The following is a 24,412-nucleotide window of genomic DNA, read 5'->3' on the forward strand; positions in this document are numbered from 1 at the left end:
GCCCCCCGTGGGACAACCTGATCACCTTGTATCCTCCCCAGCGCTTAGAACAGTGCTTTGCACATAGTAAGCGCTTAATAAATGCCATTATTATTATTATTATTACTATAGAGCTCGGGCCTGGGAATCAGAAGGAACCTGGGTTCAAATCACGGCTCTGCCACTTGTCTGCTGTGTGACGTTGGACAAATCCTTTCACTTCTCTGGGCCTCAGTTACCTCATCTGTCAAATGGGGAAGGAGGCTGTGAGCCCCCCGTGGGACAACCTGATCACCTTGTAACCTCCCCAGTGCTTAGAACAGTGCTTTGCACATAGTAAGCGCTTAATAAATGCCATTATTATTATTATTATTATTATTATTATTATTATTATTATTACTATAGAGCTCGGGCCTGGGAATCAGTAGGAACCTGGGTTCAAATCCCGGCTCTGCCACTTGTCTGCTGTGTGACGTTGGACAAAGCCTTTCACTTCTCTGGGCCTCAGTTACCTCATCTGTCAAATGGGGAAGGAGGCTGTGAGCCCCCCGTGGGACAACCTGATCACCTTGTAACCTCCCCAGCGCTTAGAACAGTGCTTTGCACATAGTAAGCGCTTAATAAATGCCATTATTATTATTATTATTACTATAGAGCTCGGGCCTGGGAATCAGTAGGAACCTGGGTTCAAATCCCGGCTCTGCCACTTGTCTGCTGTGTGACCTTGGGCAAATCCTTTCACTTCTCTGGGCCTCAGTTATCTCATCTGTCAAATGGGGATGGAAGCTGTGAGCCCCCCGTGGGACAGCCTGATCACCTTGTACCTACCCCAGCGCTTAGACCAGTGTTTGGCGCCTAGTAAACTCTTAAGAAATACCAAAAATATTTATTTTATTATTATTAATCTGCCACGCTCTCACTGTCAAAAGAGAACGGGCGGTGAAAATGCCTCCACGCCCCACGTTAACCTTGTTCACAGTACGCGTTCACACCTCGTTCCCGCTCCCAGGCGGAGGGGTATTTAAGGATTTAATTTTCAAAGTTCACGGTTTTCGCCCCCGCAGAGCCCCTATTTAAAATCACTCCTTACAAAAGATCTTTTTCTCCCTACAGTCATTTGAAGAAAAAGAATCAAACTAGACATGACTTACTGCTGTCAACTCCCTGTCACCAACACGTCTTTTAACGTGAAATCATGATTAACCAAACATCCAGTTCTCCAATGTGAGGGTGACATTTTTGAACCATCCCTCGTTAATGAAAACTTCAAACTAGTGGCGTTTGCTAAGTGTTTACCGTGTGCCGAGCGCTGTACTAAGCGCTAAACGCTTAGTACAGCGCTCAGCACACAGTAAGTGCTTCATAAATGCGATTGAATGAATCCAAGATAATCAAGTTGGACAGAGCCCCTGTCCCACAATGGGCACACAGTCAAAAGTGCGAGGGAGAACACGTATCAAATCCCCATTTTACAGATCAGGTCAATGAGGCCCAAAGATGTCTAGCACGTGCTACATATTGCACAGCAGATGGGTGGCAGAGCCAGGATTAGAACCCAGGTCCTGGGCCAGTGCTCTTTCCACTGGGCCACGCTGCTTCCCAAAGCTTGGTATTGTAGTAGTGACCAAGTAGTGACCAAGTGCCTATATTTATTATTCTATTTATTTTATTAATGATGTGTACATATCTATAATTCCATTTATCCATTTTGACGTTATTGTTTTGTTTTGTGTCTGTCTCCCCATTCTAGACTGTGAGCCCGTTGTTGGGTAGCGATAGTCTCTATCTGTTGCCAAATTGGTGTTTCCAAGCGCTAAGCACAGTGCTTTGCACACAGTAAGCGCTCAATAATTACAATCGAATGGAAAAAAGCAACCATTTCTTCCAAAACCACGGGGCACCAAATCCCAGTAAACTCCCGGGACTGGTCAAATGGTGTCTAGTTCTCTTTCAGCGTTCTAGACAGACTGGGTAGTGAAATCCATCTATAGTATTTATTGAGCTCCTACTGTGTGCAGAGCACTGTGCTGAGCCCTTCAGAAAGTACAATAGAGTGGGAAGACTCAATCCCAAAGGAGTTTAAAGCCCAGCGGGAGAGACAGATGCAAAAATGAAAGCCACGTGAAAGGTGGAACTGAGTGGAAATGAGGAAACGAGTGGATAAACTGGTGGCTTGGGAGTCAGAGGACGTGGGTTCTAATCCCGCCACCACCCCTTGCCTAATGTGTGACCTTGGACAAGTCACTCAACTTCTCTGTGTTTCAGTTTCCTCAACCGCAAAATGGGGAATCGATACCTCTCCTTCCTCCTACCTAGACTGGGAAGGAAAAAAACAGCAAGTGGATGACCTTTCAGGTGGGAAATAGAAAACGCCTGTTGTGTTGGATGAATTATTTCTCTCTTCAAGGTTTGCCCTTAGGGGATGATATCCGTCTTCTTAGTGGGATTGTTTGTGATAGAAATCAAGAATAAAAAGTCGGGGCCCGTGCCTTGGTGACCACTGGGTTAGGGTTTAGCACGTCTTCATGGCATGATGACATATTACTAGAATTGCTTTGATTCGTGAAAACAGAAGAAAAAATCTATTTTTGTTCTTTTTTAATGCCTCTCACTGGAAAGTAAACTTGCAATCCCTTAGGGGCCAAAAGTCTTGCTTTGTATGCCGGGAAATGAAATGTCAACTCTCCCCCACACCCTCCGGGCAGAAAATAAAACATTTTTATTTTTAAAACACAAGCGTTTAGGACAGTGCCCTGCACACAGTAAGCACTCAATAAACACGATTGAATGAATTTTTTGAAATTTGAATCCGTGGAGCGAACTGAGTTCTCCAAAGTATTTTCCCATTATTTGTCTCATTTTGTCTTCGTACTATCCCAGTGAGATTGGGATGAGGCAGATATTTGCCCCCATTTTACAGATGAGGAAACCGAGGCCCAGAAAGTTGACGTGACTTGACCGATGTCACACAGCAGGCCAGGGACAGAGCCCAGATTCTCAGATCCCAATCCCACGGCCGGTTCACCGGATCACACTGGCTCCATCGTTAAATCATGGGAGAATGCCACAATCAGATAATAATCATGATGGCATTTGTTAAGCGTTTACTGTCATCATCATCATTATCAATCGTATTTATTGAGCACTTACTATGTGCAGAGCACTGTACTAAGCGCTTGGGAAGTACAGATTGGCAACATATAGAGACAGTCCCTACCCAACAGTGGGCTCAGTCTAAAAGGGGAAGACAGAGAACAAAACCAAACATACTAACAAAATAAAATAAATAGAATAGATATGTACAAGTAAAATAAATAAATAAATAAATAGAGTAATAAATATGTACAAACATATATACATATATACAGGTGTTGTGGGGAAGGGAAGGAGGTAAGATGGGGGGGATGGAGAGGGGGACGAGGGGGAGAGGAAGGAAGGGGCTCAGTCTGGGAAGGCCTCCTGGAGGAGGTGAGCTCTCAGCAGGGCCTTGAAGGGAGGAAGAGAGCTAGCTTGGCGGAGGGGCAGAGGGAGGGCATTCCAGGCCCGGGGGATGACGTGGGCCGGGGGTCGATGGCGGGACAGGCGAGAACAAGGCCTAACGGTGAGGAGATTAGCGGCGGAGGAGCGGAGGGTGCGGGCTGGGCTGGAGAAGGAGAGAAGGGAGGTGAGGTAGGAGGGGGCGAGGTGATGGACAGCCTTGAAGCCCAGGGTGAGGAGTTTCTGCCTGATGCGCAGATTGATCGGTAGCCATTGGAGGTTTTTGAGGAGGGGAGTAATATGCCCAGAGCGTTTCTGGACAAAGATAATCCGGGCAGCAGCATGAAGTATGGATTGAAGTGGAGAGAGACGTGAGGATGGGAGATCAGAGAGAAGGCTGGTGCAGTAGTCCAGACGGGATAGGATGAGAGCTTGAATGAGCAGGGTAGCGGTATGGATGGAGAGGAAAGGGCAGATCTTGGCAATGTTGCGGAGCTGAGACCGGCAGGTTTTGGTGACGGCTTGGATGTGAGGGGTGAATGAGAGAGCGGAGTCGAGAATGACACCGAGGTTGCGGGTTTGTGAGACGGGAAGGACGGTAGTGCCGTCAACAGAGATGGGAAAGTCAGGGAGAGGGCAAGGTTTGGGAGGGAAGATAAGGAGCTCAGTCTTCGACATGTTGAGCTTTAGGTGGCGGGCAGACATCCAGATGGAGATGTCCTGAAGGCAGGAGGAGATGCGAGCCTGGAGGGAGGGGGAGAGAGCAGGGGCAGAGATGGAGATCTGGGTGTCATCAGCGTAGAGATGATAGTGGAAGCCGTGGGAGCGAATGAGGTCACCAAGGGAGTGCGTGTAGATCGAGAACAGAAGGGGACCAAGCACTGAACCTTGGGGAACCCCCACAGTAAAAGGATGGGAGGGGGAGGAGGAGCCTGCAAAAGAGACTGAGAATGAACGACCAGAGAGGTAAGAGGAGAACCAGGAGAGGACGGAGTCTGTGAAGCCAAGGTCAGATAGCATGTTGAGAAGAAGGGGGTGGTCCACAGTGTCGAAGGCAGCTGAGAGGTCTAGGAGGATTAGGACAGAGTATGAGCCGTTGGATTTGGCAAGCAGGAGGTCATTGGTGACCTTTGAGAGGGCAGTTTCCGTGGAATGTAGGGGACAGAAGCCAGACTGGAGGGGGTCGAGGAGAGAGTTGGTGTTGAGGAATTCTAGGCAGCGCGTGTAGACAACTCGTTCAAGGAGTGCCAAGCACTGTTCTGAGCGCTGGGGGTGGGGGGTGGGGGGGGATACAAGGCGACCAGGTTGTCCCACGTGGGGCTCACAGTCATAATCCCCATTTTCTGGATGAGGTAACTGAGGCACAGAGAAGTTAAGTGACTGGCCCAAGGTTACACAGCTGACAAGTGGCGGGGCTGGGATTCGAACCCAAATGTAACCCAAACTGGGAGAAGCATCATGGTATAGTGGACCGAGCACGGGCTTGGGAATCAGAAGTTCATGAATTCTAATCCCAGCTCTGCCACTTATCTGCTGTGTGACTTTGGGCAAGTCACTTCATTTCTCTGGGCCTCAGTTACCTCATTTGTAAAATGGGGATGGAGACTTGTGAGCCCCAATTTGCCTGTATTCAACCCAGAGCTTAGTACAGTGCCTGGCCCATAATTAGCACTTAAAAAATATTATTATTATTGGGGAGGACTCGAAGTCTTTGATCCAATAGAAACCTTCAGTGAGAAACCATCCCCAGTAGAGCAAATTTTCTGGATTATCTGAAAAACCTCCGTGCGGCTGAGAAATTCCAACCGCCGGGGATTTTGCTCCAACTAAATGGCCACACTCCCATTTTAATTATTGTTGATTTCTTTCTAGCCCACAAATAAGTCTCTCTGGGCCCATCTAATTCTAATCTCCGTGCCAGTCGGTGGAGCTGATTCTCTGTAGGAAGAGGAGCGGCAAAATCCTGGATTATTTTCATGGCAAGGAAAATGCCAGACAAATAGGCTGGATAAATGTAAGGGATTTAGGGGGGCACCCCCTAGCAGAACATAAAAGGTGGAAATGGGTGTGCCAGAAGAGCTAGGACTGATTGCTCACCGCAGGTTGAGAGGAGAAGAATGCCCAGATTGACCTCGCTGAAATAAACGGACCCAGGAAGTAAATTTATTGCCACAAAAGGGGCCAGGATTGTCAGAGCAGGGAACAGAGCTGCTTTCTGTCTAAAGAAAAGAACCAGGACAGACTGTGCCGAGACAACTTTTCAACTGGCTTGGTTGTCTATTTAGTAATAATGATAATAATAATATTTAGGATGAGCTTGATTTGTTAATCACGTATTGAGTGCTTTCCTAGACTGTACGCTCCTTTCTTATGGTATGTGTTAAGTGCTTCCTATGCGCCAGGCACTGTTCTAAGCACTGGGGTAGATACCGTACATGGGGCTCACACAGTCTAGATCCCCACTTTACAGAGGAGGGAACTGAAGCCCAAAAAGGTAAAGTGACTCACCCAAGGACACACAGCTGACCATTGGAGGAGCCAGGGTTAGAACCCAGGTCCTTTTGACTAAAAGGCCCACGCTCTCTCCATTAGGCCACCCTGCTTCTCTAGTCCTGAAGCTCCTCGAGGATTACAACTCTGCCACTTGTCTGCTGTGTGACCTTGGGCAAGTCACTCTGTTTCTCTGTGCTTCCGCTTCCTCACCTATAAAATCGGGATTAGGTCTGTGAGCCCCAGGTGGGATAGGGACTGTGTCCAACCTGATTATCTTTCATTCATTCAATCGTATTTATTGAGCGCTTACTGTGTGCACTGTACTGTACTAAGTGCTTGGGAGAGTCCAAGGCAACAATAAACAGACACACTCCCCACCCACAACGAGCTTACAGTCTAGAGGTAGGGAGGCGGACATCAACACAAATGAATAAATTGCAGATATGGACTTAGGGGCTGTGGGGCTGGGAGTGGGGAAGAACAAAAGGAGCAAGTTGTACCGACCCCAGAGCTTAGTATAGTGCCTGGACCATAGTAATCGCTTAGCAAATACCACAGTTGTTATTATTGGCGTTCCCAGAGAGGCACGTGAATTTGGACGTGGCAGTGGGCTTTTCTGTCCCGACAACACGGATCCCCTGGTGACCACCGAGTCAACTAACTACCAACAGCGTGGTCTGTTGGACAGACCCCTGGCCCAGGAGTCAGAAGGACGTGGGTTCTAATTCCGGCTCCGCCACTTGTCTGCTGTGTGACCTTGGGCAAATCACTTCACTTCTCTGGACCTCAGTGACCTCATCTGTAAAATGGGGGTGGAGATTCCGAGCCCCAAGTGGGACAGGGACTGTGTCCCACCCAATTTGCTTGCATTCACCCCGGCACTCAGTACAGTGGCAGACATATAATAAGTGCTTAACAAATACCATTATTATTATTATTATTCTCTTTAGTATCTCGACATCCCACGAGAGAATATTGCCATCTCCTGCCAGCAGAGAGGTGCTCAACTACTGTTCGGGCATCTGAGAGAATCGGGCAGATTCATCCATCTGCTTCCTCCCTGAAGTGTTTCAGTATTTGTCATTGGCGCTTATTCTTTTTTTTTTCACCCAGAAGGCTATCGTCGGATACAACACGAGTTCTAACAGCCGCTGTGAAGATGACTCAGTAAACACAGTTTGAAATATGTCACCCAGCAGGGGACAAAACTGAATTCTCCTAAGGCCGGTGTGGAGGTGGGGTGGGAGAGGGAGGGAGGCTACAGTTGAACTGTTTTTAAAATGTGTGAATCTTCAAAATAAATAAATAACATTTTTTAAAAAGACGTGTGAATGTCAGCCTGCACATTTACCCAGAGGAAGTAAATGTATTTAGGTGAAAATAACTTGGCAAACCATAAAGATGTTACCTTCCATTGATGGTTTTCGAAGGCTAAAAGCCTCAATGATTTCCCCAACAGAAAGTCTACCCTGTCTCTGAAACTGTTGCTTTATAGGTAAATCATGGTGTGTGAATCTAACACCGTGTTGTCCTTTAGGGCAGAATTGTAGAATCCAATTAGAGCGAAAACACCACGTGGTCAGAGAATGTGTCTTTTGCAACTGTCGTATGTTGCCTAACGCTTAGTGTGTCCTTGCACTAATAAATACTATTTATGAGAAGCATCATGGCCTGGTGGAAACATCACGGGGTTGGGAGTCGGTGGATCTGGGATCTAATCCCAGCTCTGCCACGTGCCTGCTGTATCATCATCATCATCATCAATCGTATTTATTGAGCGCTTACTGTGTGCAGAGCACTGTACTAAGTGCTTGGTACTTACAGTGTAAGTACTTACAGTACTTACAGTACTAAGTGCTGTAGGACTTGGGCAGGTCACATAACCTCCTTGGGCCTCAATCCTCATCTGAAAAATGGAGAATCAATACCTATTCTCCCTCCTACTTAGACTATAAACCTCATGTGGGCCAAGGGTTGTGTCCAACCTGATTAACTTGTATCTACCCCGTTGTTTAGAACAGTGCTTGGCACCTAGCAAGCACTTAATAGAGACTACTAATAACTATCTCTCCCATTTCCCACAGGTGCTCATTTCAATTGGCAGGATTTGTCTCCTGTCTGGAAGCAGAGTGATGCTGATAACAAAATCACCCAAGGTGCCAAAATTCAATTGGTTCTATATTCCTACCTATCTATAGTCAATATTGTCTGGAAGCAGAGTGATGCTGATAACAAAATCACCCAAGGTGTCAAAATGCAATTGGTTCTATATTCCTACCTATCTGTAGTCAATATAGTCTATATTGATTGATGGATGGATTGATGCTCCATCACACGATGAAATTCCACCCCAAGAATACTTTGTGAGCCAGTTTTCGTGGGCACCTTAGGATATGATGAGCATCGCTGAGAGGTAGCCAGATGGATACATTAGATAACCTTCACGAAACTTGTGCACAGTAGCTAAGGGGGTGCCTCTGGACAAAGCAGATTTAAGACCCCCTGAATCGGTGGATGTAGGTCCTTACTGAGTGTAGTGAACAGGGGCATCTCCCACTGCAAGCCTTTTGAAGGAGAAAACAAAACCAGACTCAATCCGCCCAGAGAAATCCAGCTTTCTGGAGAAATACTAAGTGATTTATAAGTGAAATCAACCACCACTCCAGTTCAGCAAATGCTCCTAAATCACACACGTTGGCAGGACTACAAAAAACAGCACGCGGGGAAGTTTCATTCCATTTTCCCATTTTCCTCTCAGAGTGAACTTGACCTGCTCTTTCCAGACACCGAGTAACCCAGGGACGAACCGAGGTTTCAAGCCAGCCGTCTGGGGTCTGCGTCATGTTAACCTCCTCTCTCCAATCAATCAATCAATAGCATTTATTGAGCGCTTACTGTGTGCAGAGCACTGTACTAAGCGCTTGGGAAGTACAAGTTGGCAACATATAGAGACGGTCCCTATCCAACAGTGGGCTCACAGTGTAGAAGGGGGAGACAGAGAACAAAACAAATTAACAAAATAAAATAATTAACAAAATAATTCCACTAGGGACTCAGTGCCCTCTCTAATAACTGCAGTTCTTCCAAAATCAGGGCACTATTAGAAACTACCCCTACGTGAATCTGTCATCAACCTGGAGGGGCAGGATAACAAAGGTGAAATTGTACTTTCCCAAGCGTTTAGTTCAGTGCTCGGCACACAGTAAGTGCTTAACACATACGATTGAATGAATGAATGAATGAAATCCCTGAGTTTGAAGAATTACTGAAGACACATCTCCAAGAGGCCTCCCCTTACTAAACCCTCCTTTCCTCTTCTCCCACTCCCTTCTGCGCCACCTTGACTTGCTCCCTTTATCCATCCCCACAGCACTGATATCCTATCTTTAATTTCATTTATTTATATTAATGTCTGGCTCCCTCTCTAGACTGTAAGTTCATCGTGGATGGGCAATGTGTCTGTTATATTGTTTTATTGTACTCTCCCCAGTGCATAGTAGGCTCACTGGCTGAATTCTGGTACTTGTTAAATGGTTACTATGTGCCAAGCACTGTTCTAAACACCGGAGTTGGACACAGTCCCCGTCCCATGTGGGCCTCACAGTCTAAATGTGGGAGGATTTAATCCCCATTTTGCAGATGAGGTGATTGAGGCACAGAGAAGCCAAGTGACTTGCCCAAGATCACCGAGTTAGCAGGTGGTGAAGCCGAGTTTAGATTCCCTGATTCCCAGGCCTGTGCTCTACCCACTAGGTCATGCTGCTTCTCTGAAGGTTTGAAGGCCTTAGGGATGTTCTAGTTCCAATTCTTCAGGTGGAAGTAGTAGGAATGAGTTGTGTAGTAGTAGTAGTTGTAGTAGAAGTAGGAATAGGAGTAGTGTAGTAGTAGTTGTTGTAATAGTAATATTTGAGTAGCGACTTGACACAGTGCTTACTACTGGGATGAAGGGAGGAGGGCTTGGAAGGAGCAGTGGAGGGGGTGTGATCATTTTGGGAAGGGAAAGTAATAACAATAATAATAATAATGATAATGATGGTATTTGTTAAGCGCTTAGTAGGTGCCAAGCTCTGTTCAAAGCGCTGGGGGAGATACAAGGTAATCAGGTTGCCCCACGTGGAGCTCACAGACTTAATCCCCATTTTACAGATGAGGAAACTGAGGCACAGAGAAGTGAAGTGGCTTGCCCAAAGTCACACAGCTGATAAGGGGCAGAGGCGGGATTAGAACTCACGACCCCTGTCTCCCACACCCGTGCTCTGGCCACTAGGCCATGCTGCTTCTCTAAGTGTCTGTTGTTGTAATGCGCTTAGAACAGTGCTCAGTGCTTAGAACAGTGCTTGACATATAGTAAGCGCTTAACAAATACCATTATTATTATTATTATTATTATTATTATTATTACTGTACTCTCCCAAACGCTTAGTATAGTGTCTCGCACACAGTAAGCTCTCAATAAATACAATCGAACAAACGGGCAGGGTTTAGGGACAGAGGACAGGCTTCAACGGGGCCAGAAACATCTGCTAACGGGACCTGTTACAAAATCCTGGAAGAAGACAGGTTTTATAGGTGAAAAATGGGACCCACAATCCACAGGCCTGAGAATCGAAACAGAAATAAACTCTCATCATCTGGGGGCACAAAAGACCCCTATCTTTCACTCGGCGCCGCAGGTGAGTCACTGCTGCGGATCAAAGATTTAATATAAATTATCCTCAAGCCCCCCTTTTACTTCCAGTTTAATATGTTACTCATCTTCATTGCCAGCATAACAGCCTCTTGGCAACAGCAAACAGCTGCTGAATATTACTAGGAAGGCTGGAGGGATTAAGTGGTGGGGGAAATGAGAGATTTATATATTTACCCCTGCCTGTTGACTCGACGTGCTGGGGTGGCTAGGATGAGCTAATGAAAATTCATTTAAAAATCACCTGCGAAACAAAACAAAGCAAAAATATATTATTTAACTAATTGATCGGTTTCCTCTTGGAATTGTGATCGTGTTAACAACCTTCTGATTTAGAGCCGCTAGCATGTCATTCCATTGGGTGGGACAGGGATCACTGGTGAGAGGTAAATTTGGCTGGGCGCGGTAGTGAGTAAGAACCCGTCTAGAACTGGAAACTCCCTCTTATACTGTCTAAACTCTTCAACAGCAGGGGATGCGTCTATTTTATAGTTCTATTGTACTCTCCCAAGCTCTTAGTACAGTGCTCTGCACACAGAAAGAGCTCAGTAAATACAACTGACTGACAGGGGGTTATCATAAATGGCTCTTCAATAGGTTTGATGGCCAGGTGGCCGACGCTCTGCCGTTTCTCTTATCCATAATTTATTTTAATGTCTGCCTCCCCCTCTAGGCTGTAAGCTCCTTGTCGACAGGGATCCTATTGTATTTCCCGAAGCGTTTAATATAGCACTGTATACACACAGAATAAGCTCTCAATAAATACCACTGATTGAGAAAGTGACGGGTGGAGGGAGAGTTAATCTCACATTCTCTTAAAGACCGGGAAGGACATGGAATTTTGCGGCAGAAAGAAAGTGGGCAGAGTTGGGACATGAGAGGTGTAAGGAAGGGATGTAGGCAAGAAGGAAGAAGGAAGGTTAGAGGGTGACGATTTCCCATCATTTCTAAAGGGATTTCGAATTAATTTAGAGCCAAAACACCGTTGACAATCCAAGGTCATTATTTCATCTTCATCCCAGAGCAATTTCTTCAGGCCATAGGCAGGATTTCTTCCCAAACGTTAGCCTACCTAAGGAACAATCGACGATATGTATTAAACACCCACTGAGTGCTAAACACCGAAGTTTCTGCACAAGATCAGGTCTCCCGGTAAATGCAGTTGACTCTCTTAAACGGTTACTATGTGCCAAGCACTGTTCTAAACACTGAAGTTGGACATATTCCCTGTCCCACATGGAGCTCAATGGACTAAATAAGGGAGGATTTAATTCCCATTTGTCTCCCAAATCCTCTAAGTTTAGGAATATTTCATTGAATTGTTCTGGTCAGCCCAACCTTCAGTAGAGATATATTGAGTTCACGCCAATGCTTGGTGCCAATTACGTTTCTCCAACACACTCATTATCTACAAAACTTCCAACTTCCTTGTCCCTGGGTAGGGGCTCTCAGTTCCTCCCTGAGAAACAGGGTGGGTTTGCACAATTCCTGAGAAGAGAGAAGGGGGGAAAAAGTTCACAAGACGGAGTTCACAACTCTTGGAGGTGTGAATGCGGTGGAGATGTGTTGGTCACCCAGAAGCAAATAAAGGGACCAGGTCCAGCCCACCCTTAATCACTCTTGATCTTGGAAGCTGAGGAGACCGAGCTCCTGAATGGAAAGGAGATATTCCCAACTGGAAACTGCTAGGCCTCAAACCTTCTGGGAACTGCTCCATTGGAACTTCAGGGAGATAACTCAACGGGAAGAAAAGCCTTCAGGGAGACAACAGGAAGCACCTTAGCCTCTAAACCGTCCTGTTGCTGCCTGCTGGGAAGTCACAAGGAGATATCCCGGACCTTCCAAGGTATGTTTCTACTTGGGAATATCACTTTTCGGTTCAGTTTTTCTATGATAGGGTGAAATACGGGTGGAATCAGGTCATGGACATTGCCCCTGTTATAATATTCTGCCTAGTGGGTTTGAAGGCAATGTATTATCGTCATCGGGGCTGATTTGTTACAGAGTCAAATAGTGGGTAGATCGAATGCAGAGAAGACATGGTTGCTGTCCCGCTTGCTGGCCTATGTACTGACTTTCGGCCTGCAGGAATAGGGATAAACTAGGATTTGTCTGTCCATCTCTCCCCAGGAACCATGTCTGACGCGGACCTCGCCGAGACATTCCAGCAAGAAGTGACCTGCCCCGTCTGCAAGGAATACTTCAAGGAGCCGGTGACCTTGTCCTGCGCCCACAGCTTCTGCAGAGCTTGTCTCCCCATCCCGGAGAAGGCCGAGGAGCCCTCTTTCCGCTGCCCGGAATGCCCGAAGGTCACGGACCAGACGGTCTTCCAGGCCAACTGGCGACTAGCCAAACTGGCTCGCATCGCCCGGGACTTGCAGCCGCGCCCCAAACCCCGGGTCCAGGAGGCCAACGTGTGTGCCAATCACCAGGAGGAGCTGGATCATTTCTGCCAGGACGATCTCACTGCTATTTGTGTGGTGTGCAAGCTCTCCCGGGAGCATCGGGCCCACACCATCCGGAACATTGCCAAGGCCGCCCGGGACTTTAAGGTAAGGAGCTCCTCTGCTGAACTCTCAGCTCCTCCTGGGCTCAGTAACATCCCCCTCTCCATCAGTGATCGGGGGGAATTATCTCACCTCCTTCTGGATCCAAATCTCAGTGTTTATCTTTCAGGAGGAGCTCCAGGAGACGAAGGAGAAACTCAGCCAAAGCCTGGAGGAGGTTCAGACCCTGCTCGCCCAGGAGAAGACCAAGACGGCCAACTGGAAGGCAAGTAGCCGGTCCTAACGGGGCAAGAATCCCCAGGGGTGGGGAGGGTGAGCTTCGTTTACACTTTGAATAGTAGTGATGGTATTTGTGAAGCACTTACTATGTGCTGGGGGAGATAAATGCGATCATATTGTCCAACGTGGGACTCCCAGTCTTCGTCCCCATTTTCCAAATGAGGTAACTGAGGCACAGAGAAGTTAAGCGACTTGCCCAAAGTCACACAGATGGAAAGCGGCACAGCCGGGATTAGAACTCACTACCTCTGGCTCCCAGGCCCGAGCTCTTTCCACTAAGCCATGCTGCTTCCCAAATCTATCTCTATATATCTATATATATGCTTCCTATATATATGTATACATATATGTATATACGGTCATTGCAGGTTGAGAGGGTTTCATCTGTTGGGTGGTTCCCTTGGCCGCATCCTGGTGATGGCGATTTTGGCTGCTTCTTGTGTATCCCCTGACCTCGGGTCTCTCTCTGTAGGACAAGGTGGCGGCGCAGAGACGGGTCATCGAGGCTGAGTTCGAGGCCATGCGGCGGCTCCTGGCCGAAGAGGAGCGGGCCCAGCTGCAGAAGCTGGAGGAGGAGGAGGAGAATGGCCTGCAGAACCTCCAGAAGAACCAGGCCGAGTTAGCCAACAATGTCGCCAGCCTGGAGAAGACCATCGCCCACCTGGACCAGGAGATGCAGAAACCGCCACTGGAGCTGCTGAGGGTGAGACGGGGCAGGCACTTATTTATTGAGTGAGCGCTTACCGTGTGCAGAGCACTGGACTAAGCGCTCGGGAGAGGTCAATACCACAGAGAGGCATTGCTCACGAGGAACTCACGGTCCAGAAGGGCGTGAAAATAAATTGCAAGGTGGAGAGGGGAGCGGACTAGATGCGGACCATAAATGATTTGCTTTAACCCTGACCCTTTTCATCTTCTTTCTCTTACAGGAATCAAGAGACACGATAGGCAGGTAAGTGTCTGGGGTGGCTGTTAATAATACCAATGATAATGACGATGATATTTGTTAAGCGCTTACTATGTGCCCAGCACTGTTCTAAGAGCTGCGGTAGATACAAATTATCCCATTTTACAGACGGAGGGAGGTGAAGGGCAGAGAAGTGAAGTGACTAGCCCAAGGTCACACAGCAGACAAGAGGGGAAGCCGGGATAAGGACTCCCAGGGACGGGTTGTTTCCACTAAATTACTGAGTTTAATGAATTCTCGTCTGTCCATAGGTGTAAGGATGCGTTGCAACCGCCAGAAGTGATGTCTGTGGACCTGGGGATTGAGTGTCACGTCCCTGGCCTGCAGGAGATGTTGAGCAAATTTGCAGGTGAGTAAGCGCCCCTCGAGCATCCCCCCCCGCCCCCCCAGCCAAAGTTCCCCAGGCCCCCTCGGCCCCACGACTGACCCCTGTGCTCTCTCCGCAGTGGACATGACTTTGGACAGAGATTCGGCCCACGATAGCCTCGACGTGTCCCAGGACGGGCGAAGTGTGAAGAGCAGCTGGGACGACCCCTCGCATGAAGCCCACTGCCCCGACCCCTTGGCGAGCATCCTGGGCTCCGCGTCCTTCTCCGCGGGCAGGCACTACTGGCAGGTAGACGTGGCCGACAATCCGGCCTGGGAGCTGGGCCTGTGCCTGGAGACGGCCCAGAGGAAGGGGCTGACCTCCCCCGGCCCCCAAGACGGCTTCTGGACCCTCAAGCTGGACAGAGAGAGTGGCTACTTCGCCTCCACCGGGACCCACCTCCCCTTGGGGGCCGTCGTTGAACGCCTGGCCATCTACCTGGACTTCGAGGCCGGGGTCATCACCTTCTACGACGCCAAGCGCGGGACCCTCATCTGCACGTTCTCCGCCTCCTTCTCTGGCCCTCTCCGACCCTTCTTCCGCCCTCGGCTCCCATACAGGGGTGAAAACAGCGTCCCCCTGACCCTCTGCTCGGCGACCCCTTCGGACTCAGGGGATCTTTCCCTTCAGGATATTTCCGGGTTGGAGGCCTAGATGGCAAAGCCATGAGATGGCCCCCCTAATTGGCGCCTTCGAAGTTGGACCTTGCTCAGGCTTTGGTGTCGAAGAAGGAAGCCGGGTAATTGATTCTAAATGGAATTGTTCCATCACCTGTCCCCAATGACCGTGTGGATTATTTCTTAATAAAGCTTGTTTTTATCCCATCACAATAGTGTCTGTCCATTCTTCGGGGAGTTGTAGTATTCAACCGTATTTATTGAGCACTTACCTTGTGCAGAGCACTGGACTAAGCGCTTGGGAAGTCCAAGTCGGCAACATATAGAGACTGTCCCTACCCAACAATGGGCTCACAGTGTGTATTTAATAGTTTTTATTGAGTGCTTTGTGTGTGCAGAGGAGTACTATAAACACATTCCCTGCCCACAGTGAACTTACAGTGTAGATGGAAGCTGTGGGGGAGAAATACATTAAAATCAATAAATTCTACCACTGTGCACGAGATGAACAAGGGAACAAGTCAGGGTGATGCAGAAGAAGGGGGAGAGGATTAATAATAAGAAGGATTGATTGATTCTACTCTGCAGAAGCATCAGCTACGGGAAATAAGCGTTTCTGGGCAACACAGTCCTTGCAGAAGTCTTTGCCGCTGCTGAGTAAAAGACCTCTTAGTCAGGGGGGTAGGGAGTGAGACGGGGAGTGCCCCCATTATTCATTCATGTATTGAGTGCTTTATTTATTTTTTTATTCATTTATTGAGCTGTACGCAGAGTACAGTACTTATTCATATTACACAGTATTTTAGTTATTTATTTATTCATTTGTTTATGTACTGTTGTTCCGTATTTATTTACTGTGAGCAGAGCGCTGTACTTGGAAAGAGTACTTGGGAAGAGTACAAACACAGCAATAAAGAGAGACAATCCCTGCCCACAACGAGCTCTCAGTCTAGAAGCAGCGTGGCTCAGTGGAAAGAGCCCGGGCTTGGGAGTCGGAGGTCATGGGTTCAAATCCCGATTCCGCCACTTGTCAGCTGTGTGACTTTGGGCAAGCCACTTCATTTCTCTGTGCCTCGGTTACCTCATCGGGAAAATGGGGATTAAGACTGTGAGCCCCACATGGGACAACCTGATTACCTTGTATCACCCCAGCGCTTAGAATAGTGCTTGGCACCTAGTAAATGCTTAACAAATACCATCATTATTATTATGAGAAGCAGCGTGGTTCAGTGGAAAGAGCACGGGCTTGAGAGTCAGAGGTCGTGGGTTCTAATCCCAGCTCCGCCATGTCTGCTGTGTGACCTTGGGCAAGTCACTTCACTTCTGTGAGCCTCAGTTACCTCATCTGTCAAATGGGGATGAAAACTGTGAGCCCCCGCCGTGGGACAACCTGATCACCTTGTATCCTCCCCAGCGCTTAGAACAGTGTGTGGCAGGTAGTAGTGCTTGGGAAGCAGCGTGGTTTAGTGGAAGGAGCCTGTGTTTGGGAGTCAGAGGTCATGAGTTCTAATCCCGGCTCTGCCACTTGTGTGCTGTGTGACTTTGGGCAACTCACTTCACTTCTCTGGGCCTCAGTGGTCTCATCTGTAAAATGGGTGTTAAGATTGCGAGCCCCACGTGGGACAACCTGATCACCTTGTATCTATCCCAGTGCTTAGAACAGTGCTTGGCACATAGCGCTAAACAAAATACCATCATTATTATTATTATTATCAGCACTCAGAACAGTGCTTTGCACATAGTAAGCGCTTAACAAATGCCATCATTATCTTTAGTAAGTGCTTAACAATTAGAGAAGCAGAAAGTCCTCAATAAAGAATCAGAGTGGCTCAGTGGAAAGAGCCCGGGCTTTGGAGTCAGAGGTCATGGGTTCAAATCCCATCTCTGCCAATTGCCAGCTGTGTGACTTTGGGCAAGTCACTTCACTTCTCTGGGCCTCAGTTCCCTCATCTGTAAAATGGGGATGAAGACTGTGAGCCCCCCGGGGGACAAACTGATCACCTGGTAACCACCCCAGCACTTAGAACGGTGCTTTGTACATAGTAAGCGCTTAATAAATGCTATTATTATTATCATTATTCTTATTAAATGCCATCAGCATCATCTTTAGACTGTGAGCCCACTGTTGGGTAGGGACTGTCTCTATATGTTGCCAACTTGTACTTCCCAAGCGCTTAGTACAGTGCTCCGCACACAGTAAGCGCTCAATGAATACGCTTGATTGCTTGATTGATCATTAGTAAGCGCTTAACATTTATTTAACTATTTATTTTATTTTGTTAGTATGTTTGTTCTCTGTCTCCCCTCTGACCATTAGTAAGCGCTTAACAAATGTCATCATCATTAGTAAACGCTTCACAAATGCCACTATTATTATTATTATTAGAAGGGGAGGTGGGAGGGACAAACATCAACACAAGTACACGGACATCGATATGAATAAATAAAACCACAGATATTCATTCGCTCAGGCGTTTTTATTGGGCGCTCACTAGGCCCGCCCCGCTACTGCGCATGCGCGAGCGAGGGAGCCCGCCCCCGCGCCGAGAAGATGGCGGCGCGCGCGCGCCCGCGGCCTCTCCCCGCGCCCCCTTCCGGAGCGGAGGCCCGCCTGCCCTGCGAGGCCTAACCTGACTGAAAAAGGCCATTTCTGTGGGGATTTTGGGGGTTTTTCGGGGCAAAACCCCCGAATCCGTAATGGGGGTCGAAGGAGGCCCCCGCCTGGGTTTGCTATTTCTGGTGGCCCTGTTGGCCAGGCTGGGCCTGGTGGCCTGGGGCCTGTACCAGGACCGCCGCCTGGCGCTGAGGTACACCGACGTCGACTACCTGGTGTTGACGGACGCGGCCAGGCTGGTGACCCAGGGCCTCTCCCCTTACCTCAGGCCCACCTACCGCTACACCCCGCTGCTGGCCTGGCTGTTGACCCCCAACGTCTTCCTGTCGGGGCCCTTCGGCAAGGTCCTGTTCGCCGCCTGCGACCTGCTGGCCGCCCTCCTGCTGCACGGCCAACTGCGGCGACGGGGCCTGGGGCCCGGCCCGGCCCGGGGCCTGTGCGCCGCCTGGCTGCTCAACCCCCTGCCCATGGTGGTGTCCAGTCGCGGCAACGCCGAGGCGCTGCTGGCCGTCCTGGTGCTGGCCACGCTGGACGCCCTGGAGCGGGGCCTGGTGGCGCGGGCCGCCGCGCTGTACGGCCTGGCGGTGCACACGAAGCCCTACCCCGCCACTTACGCCCTCGCCATCGCCCTGCACCTGCGGGCCCGGGCGGACCGCCGGGCCACCCGGGGAATCGCCGCCCGCCTGGTCCCCCGAGACCTGCTGGTCTTCGGGGCCGTGGCGGGGGGCACCTTCTGCGGCCTGGGCGCCATCTTCCACCTCCTCTACGGCTGGGACTTCTGGCGCCACGCTTACCTGTACCACCTGACCCGGCGGGACACGCGGCACAACTTCTCGCCCTACTTCTACGCGCTCTACCTGACGGCGGGCGGCCGCTGGAGCCCCGCGCTGGGCCTGGCCGCCTTCCTGCCCCAACTGCCGCCGCTGCTGGCCGCGTCCTGGGCCTTCCGCCGGGACCTGGCCTTCTGCTTCTTCCTGCTCACGGCCATCTTCGTCAGCTTCAACAAGGTCTGCACGTCCCAGTACTTCCTGTGGTACCTCTGCCTGCTGCCCCTGGCCGGGCCGCGGGTCCGCCTGGGCCGCGGGCGGGCCGGACTCCTCCTGGCTCTGTGGTTCGGCGGGCAGGCCCTGTGGCTGGCGCCCGCCTACTTGCTGGAGTTCGGAGGGAGAGACACCTTCCTGCTCATCTGGCTGGCCGGCCTCCTCTTCCTCCTCATAAACTGCTTCGTCCTGGTTCAGATGGTGACCCACTATCGCCCAGGGCAGCCGGGCAAGACAGCGAAACTGCAGTGACGCGAGGCGCGCTGACCGGCGCGTGGGCCGGGGAGAGCGGGTTGGGCTTTTTCAGTTTAATAATAATAATAATGATGGGTTTGGTTAAGCGCTTACTGTGTTCCAAGCGCCGGGTCATCACGTTGTCCCACCCGCAGCCTTAATCCCCATTTGACAGATGAGGGGACTGAAGCACTGAGAAGTGAAGTGACTTGCCCAGAGTCACCCAGCTGACAGGTGGCGGGATCAGAACTCACGACCTCTGACTCCCAAGCCCGGGCTCTTCCCACTAAGCCACGCGGCTTCTTTATTTCCAACTGGCGTGTCACCCTGGAGAGTCTGGAAGCGGTTGGTATCGTGCTCCGCACACAGTAAGCGCTCAATAAACACCATCGATGAGGATGGGGAAAGCGCCTAAAATCATTCGGAGCCGGCTGCGGGCCGAGCTCTAGACCGAACTCCTGGGGAGAGTATGATGGAGTTAAGATAGACACCCCCCCTGCCTAAGGATCTTAGAGACACTCTCCCCCTCTAGACCGTAAGCTCCTTGTGGGTAGGGAACGTGACAGTTTATTGTTACATTGTACTCGCCCAAGTGCTTAGTACAGTGCTTTGCGTACAGTAAGTGCTCGATAAATACAAGTGAGTGAATGAATGCTCAGTACACGGTGTTCATTAAATTACAGACCAATAAGGAGTCAAACTAAAATCCTGTACAGGTTAGGAGGAAGGAGGGCATAAGGGTGTGTAAATTGATAGGTTTGGAATAAAAGGATGATTTTGGAGATTTGGAGCTATAATTTATTGTTCCCGTCGTTCGTCCAGAAAATGTGGTCCTTGGCCATGAAGGTGCTCTTGGTGGGATGAGAAAATCGGCCCGGAGTTGAGGTGAGTGGGAAGGGTGGAACTGTTACAGAGGAATAATAATGATAATGATAGCATTTATTAAGCGCTTACCGCTTACTATGTGCAAAGCACTGTTCTAAGCGCTGGGGAGGTTACAAGGCGATCAGGTTGTCCCCCGGGGGGCTCAGTCTTCATCCCCATTTTACAGATGAGGTAACTGAGGCACAGAGAAGTTAAGTGACTTGCCCAAAGTCACACAGCTGACAGTTGGCGGAGCCGGGATTTGAACCCATGACATCTGACTCCAAAGCCCGGGCTCTTTCCACTGAGCCACGCTGCTTCTTGTGGCTTCTGTAACCCACCAAATTTGTTCCCTGTGATTTTTTTTATGGCTTCTCTTTTCTGATCCTTCTCTATCCTCCATCTCCCTAATCCAAATCCAGTCCAAAGAGGATTTTTTTTAATGGAATTTGTTAAGCCTTTACTTTGTGTTCTGAGCGCTGGGATAGATACAAATCAGTTCAGACCGAGTCCCTGTCCCACATGGGGCTCACAGTCAAAGCAGGAGGGAGAACAGGCATTGGATCCCCATTTTACAGTGGAGGAAACTGAGGCCCAGAGAAGTGAAGTGACTTGCCTAAAGTCACACAGCAGGCAAGTGGTGGAACCGGAATTAGAACCCAGGTCCTCTGACTCTCAGGCCTGGGTTCTTTCCACGAAGCCACTCTTCCTGTGCTTCCTTCCCTCCACAAAACTGTGAGCCCGTTGTTGGGTGGGGATTGTCTCTATTTGGTGTTGAATTGAACTTTCCAAGCGCTTAGTACAGTGCTCTGCACACAGATATGACTGAATCAATCAATCATATTTATTGAGCGCTTACTGTGTGCAGAGCACTGTACTAAGCGCTTGGGAAGTACAAGTTGGCAACATATAGAGAGAGTCCCTACCCAACAGTGGGCTCACAGTCTAAAAGAGATGGGAAAGGAGGAGGAAAGGAGAAGGGAAAGGAGGAGAGATGGGAAAGGAGGAAGGAAGGAGAAAGGGAAGGAGGAGGGAAGGAGATGGGGAAGGAGAAGGGAAGGAGAAGGGAAGGAGATGGGGAAGGAGATGGGAAAGGAAGAGGAAAGGAGATGGGAAAGGAGGAGGGAAGGAGATGGGAAAGGAGGAGGGAAGGAGATGGGGAAAGAGGAGGAAAGGAGATGGGGAAGGAGAAGGGAAGGAGATGGGGAAGGAGATGGGAAAGGAAGAGGAAAGGAGATGGGAAAGGAGGAGGGAAGGAGATGGGAAAGGAGGAGGGAAGGAGATGGGGAAAGAGGAGGAAAGGAGATGGGAAAGGAGGAGGGAAGGAGATGGGAAAGGATGGGAATAAATATTATCCATCGGTAGTATTGACTGTCCACTGTATGAAGAGCACTGTACTAAGTGCTTGGAAGACTACGGTAGGATTTCTACACAGGATCCCTACCCTAGAGCAGTTTTCTGATTGAACGGGAGAGAAGGCCGTTACAATAAGAGTAGAAAGACGTAGGGCAGGATTACGGGAGGGAGGGCGAGGACCAGAGGCCTTTGCTGGAGAGGAGCCGTTCATGTGGGGAGTGAAGGAGAAATAAGGGGGGAAGACGAGAGATTAATCAGGGAAGGCCTCCTGGAGATCACAGGCTATCCAAACATGGGAATGTTTCTGAGCCTGTATATATGTATATATGTTTGTACATATTTATTACTCTATTTATTTTACTTGTGCCTATTCTATTTATTTTATTTTGTTAGTATGTTTGGTTTGGTTCTCTGTCTCCCCCTTCTAGACGGTGAGCCCACTGTTGGGTAGGGACTGTCTCTGTATGTTGCCAGCGTGTACTTCCCAAGCGCTTAGTACAGTGCTCTGCACACAGTAAGCGCTCAATAAATATGATTGATTGATTGATTGAGCCGCTTATCACGACGTGCTCAGGAACCACAGAGACGGATTTCAAATTTAGGATTCAGTTAGGGTTTTCTCCCGTGTGGGTTTCTTCCCCTTTTTCCCCCCACCTCTTTCAAATAGAGGTTCTTACGTGACTAAGTCTTATGTCACCCAAACGTTCGGTGGCCTGGGTGATTATCCGGTGACTCATAGAGAGTTGGAGGGGGGAAAAATATCAGTGGCATTTGAGATGTTTAGATATCGCAGGTCCCCTTCCTAAAAATAAGGCTAACTGAATCAATTCGGTCGCTGATAAAAAGTCTTAGCTCAAAACAACTGTGACAGCGCGAAGGACGGATTATAATTACTAACAAGTCATGACGATTACTCATAAATACCCTTAAAATTCACCACCTGCTTAGGGGTTCAATGCGCTTAATTACTTTCCTCGAATGTTTAAGCTGTTTGCTAAGAACTACGGTAACGCTTGCTTCCTAACCCAGTATTCCTCCCTTCCCGGAGGGGTGAGACATGGCTACTACCAGCTAATAATCAATCAATCGTATTTATTGAGCGCTTACTGTGTGCAGAGCACTGTATTAAGCGCTTGGAAAGTACAAGTTGGCAACATATAGAGACAGTCCCTACCCAACAGTGGGCTCACAGTCTAAAAATAATAATTGTGGTATTTCTTAAGCGCTTACTAGGAACTAAAAGCCGGGGTGGATACAAAGTGATTGGGTTGGACACAGTCCCTGTCCCACATGGGGCTCCCAGTCTGAACCCCCATTTTCCAGATGAGGTAATTGAGGCCCAGGGAAGTGAAGCGACTAGTCCGAGGTCACACAGCGAACAAGCAGTAGGGCTGGGATTAGGGCTGCCCCTTTCCCATTCTTTTCAGTTCTCTCAGGCTGAGAAGCGGTTTATTACAGTATGCTGTACGAAGTAAACACCACTGAACGAAACAGCGGTGTGGCCTGGTTTCTGAACTCAGCTCTGCCACTTGTTTGCTGTGTGACCAAGGCCAAATCGCATCACTTCCCTGTGCCTCAGTTCCCTCGGCTGTAAAATGGGGATTAAGACTGCGAGCCCCGCGTTGGACAGGGACTGTGTCCATCCTGATGACCGTGTATCTACCCCAGTGCTCAGAACAGCGCTTGACGTACTGTTACTGTTATCGCTTTGATTATTTTCAGCTGCTCTCAGGTCCTCGCAGCCCTAGATGGAGGAAGGTGGGGAACCTTCAGTGACTTCCACACCGGTTTGGAGCGGGAATGGAGTCCAGAAAGGCCGTGCCATTTGTGAACATTCCCTGGAGTCCTTCCGGGAGAATCCGGCTCCTGCTTCCATAGAGAATCAATCAATCAGAGGTACTTTCTGAGTGCTTACCGCATGCAGAGCACTGTACTACTATACTACTACTACTACTACTAATAATAATGTTGGTATTTGTTAAGCGCTTACTATGTGCAAAGCACTGTTCTAAGCGCTGGGGGGAACACAAGGAGATGAGGTTGTCCCACGTGGGTCTCACAGTCTTAATCCACGTTTTACAGATGACGGAACTGAGGCACAGAGAAGTGAAATGACTTGCCCAAGGTCACACAGCAGACATGTGGGGGAGGCGGGATTCAAACCCATGACCTCCGACTCCCAAGCCCGCGCTCTTTCCACTGAGCCACGCTGCTTCTCTACTAAGCGCTCGGGAGAGTGCAACAGGAGGACACGTTCGATGCTCGTAGTGAGCTTATAGTCTAGAGGGGGGAGGCAGCCATTAGTGTAATTTATAATACATAATTTATAAATACACGGGCGGAGAACGCATCTACCAACTCTGTCAAATTTTACTTTGCCAATCAGAGCTCAGCCCAGTAAGCACTCAATAAATAGGATTGATTGACAGATCGATATCCATAGGCACTACAGGGCGGAGGGAATGTCGTCTCTGCAGAATGTTTTCTTCCAAGCGGCGGCCCGATTCCCGACCCCTTATCGCCCTGAGAAAAGCGTGAAGTGTTTCTCTAGAGAGAGTTTTTAATTAAACTCAGCACATCTCAACTTTCTGTCAGGGAGAGAGAAGCGCCCTGTTTCACTCATCCCCTCACCCGTCTCAACGTATCTGCGAGCTTCTGCTTATTCTCCACCGCAAACACCTGGAAAAGTGCCGCGGACTGACTTGGTAAGTGCGTTTATTTCGGCGCGTGGGGAAAAGGGTGAGCCTCGGGGGTTTATTTTGCGTATTGGCTGGGAATATTTTGAGCGAGGTTTCCGCCCTTTCGCATTTCCGAATTTCCCCTTTCCCCTTTTTTCATTCGTTCATTTAATCGTATTTCTTGAGCGCTGACTGTGTGCAGAGTCTGGAAAGTCGGGCTAATTGCCGGGCGGGCACGGCAAAGCCGCCAAGT

General features: G+C 49.2%; 2 protein-coding genes across 2 annotated transcripts; both read left to right on the forward strand.

Annotated features, from left to right (window-relative positions):
• The first annotated feature begins 14,696 nt into the window (after positions 1 to 14,696).
• Positions 14,697 to 15,454, forward strand: LOC119941037 (erythroid membrane-associated protein-like). The gene is made up of 2 exons (XM_038761481.1): positions 14,697 to 14,738; positions 14,836 to 15,454. Exons 1-2 carry the CDS (start codon positions 14,720 to 14,722, stop codon positions 15,408 to 15,410), a joined length of 594 nt encoding a protein of 197 aa, XP_038617409.1. The 5' UTR covers positions 14,697 to 14,719; the 3' UTR covers positions 15,411 to 15,454.
• Positions 15,455 to 17,942: 2,488 nt separating this feature from the next.
• PIGM (phosphatidylinositol glycan anchor biosynthesis class M) lies at positions 17,943 to 19,387 on the forward strand. The gene has a single exon (XM_038761238.1). The coding sequence runs from the start codon at positions 18,071 to 18,073 to the stop codon at positions 19,277 to 19,279; it is 1,209 nt and encodes a 402-aa protein (XP_038617166.1). The 5' UTR covers positions 17,943 to 18,070; the 3' UTR covers positions 19,280 to 19,387.
• Positions 19,388 to 24,412: the final 5,025 nt, after the last annotated feature.

This window comes from Tachyglossus aculeatus, chromosome 19 (assembly GCF_015852505.1).
Source record: "Tachyglossus aculeatus isolate mTacAcu1 chromosome 19, mTacAcu1.pri, whole genome shotgun sequence".
Taxonomy (NCBI): Eukaryota; Metazoa; Chordata; class Mammalia; order Monotremata; family Tachyglossidae; genus Tachyglossus; species Tachyglossus aculeatus.

Bases quoted from the DNA above. Each gene is read 5' to 3' on its own strand.
- PIGM (XM_038761238.1), top strand. From the start codon at position 18,071: ATGGGGGTCGAAGGAGGCCCCCGCCTGGGTTTGCTATTTCTGGTGGCC.